Source organism: Fringilla coelebs, assembly GCF_963513975.1.
Source record: "Fringilla coelebs genome assembly, chromosome: 11".
NCBI classification, from domain to species: domain Eukaryota; kingdom Metazoa; phylum Chordata; class Aves; order Passeriformes; family Fringillidae; genus Fringilla; species Fringilla coelebs.
This window is the reverse complement of record NC_140037.1, coordinates 20,024,251-20,033,500: the sequence shown is the minus strand read 5'-3', so window position 1 is coordinate 20,033,500 and position 9,250 is coordinate 20,024,251. Positions and strand designations below refer to the sequence as shown.

At 56.5% G+C, this 9,250-nt stretch overlaps 1 protein-coding gene across 1 annotated transcript; it reads right to left on the bottom strand.

Annotated features, from left to right (window-relative positions):
* Window positions 1–231: 231 nt before the first annotated feature.
* Window positions 232–2,044, bottom strand: POU3F4 (POU class 3 homeobox 4; the record flags this gene model as incomplete). The annotated part of the gene is made up of 1 exon (XM_084213041.1): window positions 232–2,044. The coding sequence occupies one exon, from the start codon at window positions 2,042–2,044 to the stop codon at window positions 929–931; it is 1,116 nt and encodes a 371-aa protein (XP_084069167.1). The 3' UTR covers window positions 232–928.
* Between the last annotated feature and the right edge of the window lie 7,206 nt (window positions 2,045–9,250).

The following is a 9,250-nucleotide window of genomic DNA, read 5'->3' as shown; positions in this document are numbered from 1 at the left end:
TCATCTTCGGAAAGAAAAAAGACTGGCAAATGCCACGGTTTTGGTTGTGATGCTTAATTTCGGGTAAATCTCCTAGAAATAATTATTTTATATATATATATATATAATTTTTTTTTTCCTTGTGAGAAGAAGGGAGGGGGGAGGTCAGGCTTGTGACCCGACCGTTTTACGGTGTTGGGAAGTTCTTGAAAAGCAAGAAAAAAAGCTGCAACAAATAAGCCCGTTCTTCACATCGGTGCGGGGCTCCGCGGGCGCGGAGGGAGCCCCATCTCCTCTGGGGGGGGTGAGGAAGGGCCGCGGCCGCCCTGCCCCGGCCCCGCTCGGTGACATTGCCGGTGCCTGGGGAAGGGAGGAACGTTTGGACTGCTCAATTCGATACAAATTAGGTCACAAATATTGTGTACAGTTTGTAGTAAAACACCTCAGACATTTAAAAACGCTATATAAGTCTTTAAAAATGCAAAACTAGTCTATTGTAAAACAGATTCACCTGAAATACAGCTGATATAACCAAGGCGCTGGAAGGTTATTCATAGGCACACATCTGTCTTTCCTTTTCTGTCGGGTTTTTCGTTCTTTTTGTTTTTTTTTTCTATTTTTCCGTGGGTTTTCCCTTTTTTTTTTTTTTCTCGTTTTTTTTCTTTCCTTCCTTTTTGTTTGGGTTTTGTTTTGCGGTGGGGTTGGCGGGGGTTTTTTTGTGTCTTTTTTTTTTTTTCCCTTCGTCCTAGCGGAGACCGAAAACAAACCTTGTCTGCGAGTAAACACCGTGTGTGACCAGCGGAAAGGTCGGAGAGAGGAAAAAAAAATATTGCCGAGGCGGCGGCGGGCGGGGACCCCTCGCCGCGTCTCCCGAAACCATAAGTTAAAGCCCATGGGGCGGGCGGGCAGTCAGTGCCGCGGCCGGGCAGTCCCGGGGCCGAGCCCGCGGTCAGAGGTCGTGGCAGGCCGTGTCCGTTTTCACGCCGTGCGAGTACACGTCGTGCTGCGGCTGCTCGCCCGGAGGGGTCATGCGCTTCTCCTTCTGCCGCCGGTTGCAGAACCAGACCCGCACCACCTCCTTCTCCAGCTGCAGGCTGTCCGCCAGCGAGGAGATCTCCTGGGCGGCCGGCTTGGGGCACTTGAGGAAGTGCGTCTCCAGCACGCCCTTGACACTCACCTCGATGGAGGTCCGCTTCTTCCTCTTCCTCCCCTGCGCCGCGATCTTGTCGATGCTCGTGGGGCTGCCGGTGGAGGAGTCGGCCTCCTCCAGCCACTTGTTCAGCAGCGGCTTCAGCTTGCACATGTTCTTGAAGCTGAGCTGCAGGGCCTCGAAGCGGCAGATGGTGGTCTGCGAGAAGACGTTGCCGTACAGGGTGCCCAGCGCCAGCCCCACGTCGGCCTGGGTGAAGCCCAGCTTGATGCGGCGCTGCTTGAACTGCTTGGCGAACTGCTCCAGCTCGTCCGAGGTCGGCGTCTCCTCGTCCGAGTGGTCCTGGCAGTGGTGGCCGCCCAGCTCGCCGTGCTCGCCGCCGGCCTCGCCGCGCAGCCCCGGGTGCAAGCCCTGGCCGGCGGCGGCGGCGGGCGGCGGGGTGAGCCCTCCGTGCTCCAGCATGCCGCCCACCGCGAACCCGCCCTGCGAGTACACGCTCAGGGGCTGCCCGGCGGCGGCGGCGGCGGCGGCGGGGGGGGCGGCCAGCGAGGCGCTGTGCGCCGGGCTGGCGCCCCAGGCGCTGGGGTGGTTGGCGTGGGGCGAGTGATGGGAGACGTGGGGCGAGCGGTGGTGGATGATGGCGCCCAGCTGCAGGTCCTCGCGGCCCGGCTTCACGTCGGGCTGCTCCAGCGGGCCGCCCGCCAGCGCCGCGGGCCAGGGCGCGCCGTCGCTCAGGCTGGTCACCCAGTGATGCCCCAGCGGGTGCCCATTGCCGGGGACGCCCTGCAGGTACTCGCTCTGCAGCAGCTTCTGCGGGCTGCGGAACGGGCTGCCCTGCTGCATGCCCGCGCCCTCGGCGTGGGCGAGCGCGCCGGCGCCCAGCAGGCCGTAGGGGTTGGAGGCGGCTGTGGCCATGGCCGCGGCAGCCCCACGAGTTATACTGTGCCGCCGCCGCCGCGCCAGCCTTTGACATCCACCGGCACGGCGGCCCGGCGGCGGCCGCGCCGCGACTGGCACCCGCGCCGGCCAATGGGAGCGCGCCGCCGGCCGAGCCGACCAATGGGCGCGGCGCGGGGGCGGGGCGAGCCGTGTCGGGGCGGGGCCGCGGGGCCGCGCGGGCGCGAGGCAGGAAGTGAATCACTCCGCCGGCACCGGGGGCCGGGCGCGAGGCGGCCCCGCCGCTTAACTCCTTCCGCGCCGGGCGGGGAGCGGCGGGGCCCGAGCAGGGGGGGGCTCGGCTTAAATGGGGAGCGCCTGGGAACGGGGGGGCGCGGGGGGCACGGCTTAAATGGGGAGCGATTAGCGGCGGGCAGAGGTTAAACGGCGGCGCCCCGGCGGCAGCCCCGCGGGACCACCCCGGTGCTGCCTCCGCCCGCCGGTCCGGGCGCGCTGCGGGTGCGCGGCGCCCGCTCCGCTCCGCTCCGCTCCGCTCCGCTCCGCTCCTCCCCCGGTGCGGCTGCCCCGAGCCGCCCGTCCCCGCCTGCCCCGGACCGTGCGGCGCGGTCGGCAGGAAAAAAAAACGGAGAAAAGCCCCAAATAATAAAAAACAGCCCCCAAAAAAGGAGCTTCCTGGCCTCGCCGCCGGTAAATCCCGGTGGATGCTCCTCAAGTTGGCAGCGCGGGCGAGGTGCGCCGCCGCTGCGCGCCTGGCGGGCGGGCTGCAGGGCAAAACGGGGAAAAAAGGAGAAAAAGGGGAGGAAAAAAGTGAGAAAAGGGAAAAGAATGGGGGAAAAAATGCGTGCGGTCCCCGGGACCCCCCCGCGGGAGGAGCGGGGGGAGCGCGGAGCCCCCGGCTCGGCCGGGCCCGGCGGGCAGAGCTCCGCACCCGCGGAGCCCCGGCGGGGCGGGCGGAGGCGCAGCCCCGGGACCCCCGACCCGCTGCCGAGTTCCAAAATGACCTTTCCCTGCATCGTTTTGGAGGTAACCGAGCTGCGTAATTATATTTGCACTTCCAGAAGACTGCATCAGAGTCCCCTTATTGGTTTGAAATTCCATTAAATATATTGCAAGAGCTCCTAGGTTAAGCTTGATTTAAATTTGCATACATTTTCATATATTTAGCAGAAATAAAAGAAGGCTTGCAGCTACCAGAAAGTCATTAAGGCATTAGTTTCTCTGAGAAGACAGATCTGAAGAAAATTCAAGAAAATGAGAAAATAGATCTAAATAAGGTGAGCGCTCCTCCGGTTCCTTCCGAGCCGGGTCCCATCGCTTTCCTCATTATAATAATAATAATCACAATAATTTCTCGCCGGGGCAGCGTGTGAGAGGGGTAAAGGCAGGGCTGGGTGCTGAGGAGCGGAGCGGGCTGGGGCAAATCGCGATATATCGGCGACTCTGCGGGTCCCCGCCGGGCCAGCGCTGCGCTGCGCGCCCGCGGGGGTGCGGCCGGGGGGGGGCGGCTCGGAAAGTAAATCGGGAATAAGGAAAAGTAAATAAAAGAGGGAAGTTTGCGGGTAGAGGGGCGGCGGGGGGGTGTGCGGGTGCGGGGGGGGTCAGCGGGAGGCCGGAGCTGGGAATGTCCCCGCTGGAGCCGCGGTCCCGGCGCGGGGCGGTGCGGGCGGTGCGGGGCGCGCAGCTCCGCGGCCGAGCCCGCCCGAGCGCGGGGAGGGAGGGCAGGGAAGGAGTTACAGCAGCAGCCTCTTCCTCGTTGGTTTTTTTTAGCCTTTCCTTTTTATTTTTTCCCCTTTCCTTTTTTTTCTTTCCTTCCCCCCCTCTTCTTTCCTTTTTTTTTTTTTTTCCTCCCCACTCTCCGCCTTCACAAGCTCCTCGAAATAAACATCACCGCAGCCCGCGGGGAAAAAAAAAAAAGAAAAAAAAAAAACACCAACCCCCCCCCCCCCCACCAACAACATCAAATCCGCACTGTATAAAAACGTAACTAAATTATTTAAAATTAATTTGCACTTTAACTTCCGAAACAATTTTTCAAATCCCATTGCCCGTGAAAATAGATGTTCAGATCCGCCGTTTAATTAAGGCAGAGTCTCTGGCAGGGAAATAAAACCCCGAACGTCCCATTTTAATCTTTGCTGCAAATGTAGCTAAGGCAGAGCCCGGCTCTGCTCCTGCCGAGGCGGCTCTCACCTCGCCTATAACAGAGTATGGTGGATTTTATAGTGTTTTTATCTGCATATAGTTAAATCTTCTTGCTGTTCTAACTAATCTGCTGGAGAGGGTTTCTTTAGCTCTTTCCTGTCAGTCTAACTTCCCAAGTGTAACAGATGCCGCTCTCAAGCGGTCCTTTCTGCTGCTTTTCTTTATTCAGCCTCGCATTTTTCTCCCCATGATCTGGGTTTCCATAGAGAGAGGAATAAAAGGGGGACCATGGCCACAAATCCCCTGCCCCATGCAGAATAAAAGAGCCTTATTCAATAGCCGACCCCGTCTGGACATGGGAGAAAAATAAGTACATGCAAAGCTACTGTTGCAAGAATTTGTAACTTATTTTTCATAGACCGAAACCCAATAAAGTTTTTTTTATTATTAAAAAAAATGTAAAAAAAAGTTTTTGGGTTCGGACTGTGCGCTGAAGCCCTTTGGCTCTGGGTGCCCCCGCCCCGGAGGGACCCGCGTTTCCTCAGCAAATAACTCGCTTTAATATCTATTTTTTCTGCTAAATCTTTGGCGTGAAAAAGCTCGCACAATAGCTGGAGGCAGCCACCGTCCTGGGGCAGCGAGAAGTCGCTATAGAGAACGCCCCGCTTTGAAGTGCGGGAGCTGCGATTGTGTCGGGTCCCCCTGGCACCGGCGGCACCGGGGCTCTCTGGGGTCACCGGCTGCGTGGCTCGGCCGTGGCCGTCCCCTCGGTGGCAGCGGCGGTGTCGCCCCGCGTGGGGCTGGGCTGTCCCCGCTGTCCCCTCTCCGTTCCCCTTCCAGAGCTCCGCTCGGGATGCGCTCGTTCCCCAGCGGCTCCACGGGCTGGACGTTGGGACCTGAACCCACCAACGCGGTTATTATCGTGACAGAGCTGATTTTATTACATTTAACAGATTTTTTTTTTTTCCCCACCACTCCTCTCATTGTTCATCCGCTGGAGGGGAAGAGGAGAGAGAGGGGAAAAAAAAAAAAGGTCTAAAAGGGGTTCGTTTTGATTGTGTTTAATACAGCATGAAGCTCGGAGCGGTAAGCTGTGCCTCGGTGTCGTGACCTCTATATTGAAAACTTCACCTTCAACACAAGTTCACTTTAGAGACAGGACGAGTTAGATTGCGCTTGGTGGGAACAAGTGCAAATTTAAAAACAGAGTCAATCATAACGGGGGTGGGGGCTGGGAAAGGGCAATTTAACCGTTTCTGGAGCCAGGAGTTAAGGTTTGCATTGTGTACATCCAGGCGCTGGGGCTCCTGCTGAAGCCCAGCCGCCCATCAGTGCTGAGAAAGCGGCTCCTGGAGCTCCGGAGAGGCTTTGGGAACACCTAAGCAGCGTGGGGGAAGCTTAGGAAGCAAAAAGGAATTTACAGAGTATTAGCAGAAATTAGCCAATACCGACACAAGCTCAATTAGTTCCTTTTTTTTTTTTTTTTTTTTTTTTGGGTCTCTGTTGGCTGCTCTTGAACGTGAGTAAATGCTGTGCAGGGAGAGAGGAGGGAGAGAGCCACACAGCCATCTCCGAGCCACAGCCAGGAGATGGACTGACAGATTGCAAATTAAACTAGTCCTAATGTACGAATGAATGCGGCCCCCCCCAAATCTCTCCCAGCACCAGCCCGGCAGCAAAGAGCCCGGCACGGAGGGAGCGTGGCTGCGGCTGGGCTGGTCCAGGGAGGGACAATAAAGCCAATCCCGGGCAGGAAAAAATCACAAGGTAAATAGTATTTGTATTCTAACTGCTGCGGTTTCCGAAGCGGTTTGGGCGACTCCTTGCTCCTCTGCTCGAATCGCCTGTTATTGTTGTTATTATTATTATTATTAACATTAATATCTTTTTTTCCACGTTGTTGATGTTTGAAAAATGTGCTTGCTGCGGGGGAAGAAAAAAAAAAATGTCGTTCATTCGTGCGCTGCCCCGTCATGTTCAGGTCACTGTTATTTTTGAGCTGGGTCGGGTTTAGGAGGTCTTGTCTCGAACATTTGGTTGACGGAGCAAAAAAACCGTAAATATTCCGGGAAGTCTCTCCCCAAAGAGCCCATTCTTGCTGCGGGAGCGGTCTCGCCGTCTGTGAAATCCACGAATTGGGGTTTGTTGTGTTCAGTGGAGAAGTGCGGACGGGCAGAGGCAGCGGGCAGGGCTGCGGCCCCGCTCCCGTCTCCTGCTCGGGCGGTGCGTGGCGGCTCCGGAGGTCACGGCAGGAGTTAATAGACCCCCAACAATGCCGACCCCTTCCCTTCTACGTAGGCACTTTCCTCACCGTGCCATTCAAACCGCCGTGATGACAAGAACGCGCTGGTTTCATCCCGGACCGAAATCCCGTGGTTTTTTGGTCGTTTGTTGTGTTTTGTTGTTGGCTTTTTTTTTTTTTTTAATTTTCCGGTGAAGCTTCTCCCAGCGAACGGGGGGATGCGGTCAGAGATGGGCACCCCCAGCTCCTGCCACCCCAGAGGCCGTCCCGCCTGTGCTTTAGAAATAATCCAAATACAATTCCCGAACGGACAGAATTCTGCTCAGACATGTTTAAAGGAGAATGGGTTGGATTTGAGCACGCACTAACTGGCTGGCTAGTTAACCTCTGTTGACTAATGAGACATTGAAGACAAATCGCTCTGTTCCTCGGATGGCAAATGCCTGCGTTGCTGTTTGGTAGCTTACCGAGCAATTTCCATGTGGGGTTTGGGTTCGTGTGTTGTGTTTTCCCTTTCATTCATTTATTTATTATTTATTTAACTATACGCTTTTCCAGCTGTAGCAGTCGGCGTGCAAAGCATCCAACGATGCTCCTGATCTCGCAGAGGGATTGAAACGCCTCCTGCATTTTGAAGCGCCTCGTCATCCCTAGATTTACGTTTATAAATACGTAGATGCTGCTGCTAATTCTTGGTTTTCTCACAGACTTTCGTGTGTTTACGGCTCGGTGGAAAGTTTCCTCCCCGCTCCCTTCAGATCGCGCCAACCAAAGCTGTTACAAAAATGAACTTTCAGGCCAGGCTGCTTTGCTAAAAGACGTTTCCCTCGTGACTCCAGCTTGGGCAGTGCAGGATGGTGATGGTGATGGTGGGGCAGGCTGGGTGTCGTTCCCTCACGCGTGAGCGAGACAGCGAGCCCTCCGCGGGCCCCCCCAAAAAATCCCCAACATCCCCTGCCAAAGCTCCATGCGCTCCATCCCCAGCGTGTGCGGTTCCCTGGCACCTCCTGGCAGCTTTTTTCTCTCCCCCCCGCCCAGCAGGCTGCCGGTGCAAGGCTCTGGAGGCTGCAGCATCCCTTCCCCTCCGTGCCCTGCCCGTGCCGGGGGGTCCCGGGGGCTGCGGGGGAGAAGTTCGGGGGGAGGCGGGCGGGCGATAAATCACCGCGGGCCCCGGCAGCGCACACGGGAGAGTCGCCATCAAAGCGGGGGAGACAGCCCTCGGCTGCGAGAAATAAATGGGAATAAATCAAAGTGGGGGCTGCCCGGGCCAGGGGGTGCCCGGGGCCCGCCCCGCTCCGCCCGGGAGCGCCGGAGCGGAGACGGGGAAAGGCGCTCTGCAAACTTTTAATGAAATCACCGGCGGTATCGATTTTTGTGGGTTTTTTTTACCACGCTTCAGACATTGGAAAGTGTCCCTCTGGGGATGGGGGAGGGGGCAGAAGGCAGCGGTGCAACGCGAGCTGTATTGGATATTGAGTTATTTCATATTTTAGAAAATCAACGGCGTCTCTGAGGGTCCTCCAGAGAGGAAGGGACTCCGGGAGGGGGGGGGAGCTTGAGCCAACCCACAGAGCTGGGGTTGAGCCATGCAGGTATCAGTTTGCAGTCCCTTCGTGGAGCTCTAGGGGCCCGTGTTATCCCCGCGCTCCCTGATGGAGAACCCCGGGAGAGCCGGCTCTCCCCCTCGGACAACACGTTCTTGAAGTGCCACATCCAAGTATTTCCTATTTGCCTCTTCTCCAAACTGTTTAGAAATTACTAGTAGCGGATAAGTAAATTGCAAGTAAACCTAGTGAATTAGGATGATTCTCTATCAGTTTAATTTATGTTTTATAGTTAGTTTAGCCTTCTGATTTGATTGCCTTAGTAATGTGAATTGCCTACAGCTGCTGATGATACAGCTTTAATTCTGTTTTAAAGGTCATGTAAACATGTGCCTGTAGCATAAGGAATGCAAATTCAATTCCCTTTTAATGCTTCCTCACATTCACTTCACAGCCTTCACCTAGAAAATTAGCAGGATTTAATAGGGAACCGTGTGGCTGTTGTGATTCCATTAAAAGCCCCTCTCCCCCCAGGCGTGGCTCTCCCGGCCCACCCCACGCCCGTGGGGCGGACACGGAGGCACTTCCCACGCCCGTTTTGGCGGAAATCGAGGCATTTTCCGCCCCGGGACGGACTCATCCCTTCACCTGGGAGCTTTATCCGCAGGTGACTGTCCCAGGGCTGGAGAATTCCCTGGCGGCATCGGGAATTTCCCCTCCAAGGAGCCAGGGCATCACCCAGGTGTACACCTATGCGTAAAGCTGTAGTACAGCCGCGTGTTCCTTACGTCACGGTGAAAGACGGTGCTGCGAAAGAGAAAAATGGATAAAAATTCTGGTTTTGGGCCGAGGTGGGCTCATCGCATCAGCAGGAGGAGAAGCTGCGCCGCGATGTCGAGGTGATAAGTGTAAATGCGAGGCGCCTGCGCCTTGCAGACGGGCATTTTCGAATTAATTTTTAAACACAGCCAGCTCTGAGTTCATCAGAGATTGCTTCATCCTACTGCAGGAAAAAAGAAAAAAAAAAAAAAAAAGAAAGAAAAGGTAGAGCCAGAAAATAATATTATACCACTGTCTTCCCCCTGGTTCAAAGGGTTTTAGTGAAGTTGCTGGGAAGTTTCGCCTTTGAACGGGCGGGCTCTAACGAGCGGGGAAGAGCGTCAAAAAAAGCCACTCCGGAGTCGCTTTGAAAAGGGAACGATCTGTCTGTGCAGAGCGAGCCGGGGCGAGAGGCGATCCCGCGGCCCCTCCGGCCGCAGGGACCCGGCAGCGCCCGGGGAGCCCGCACCGGGACCG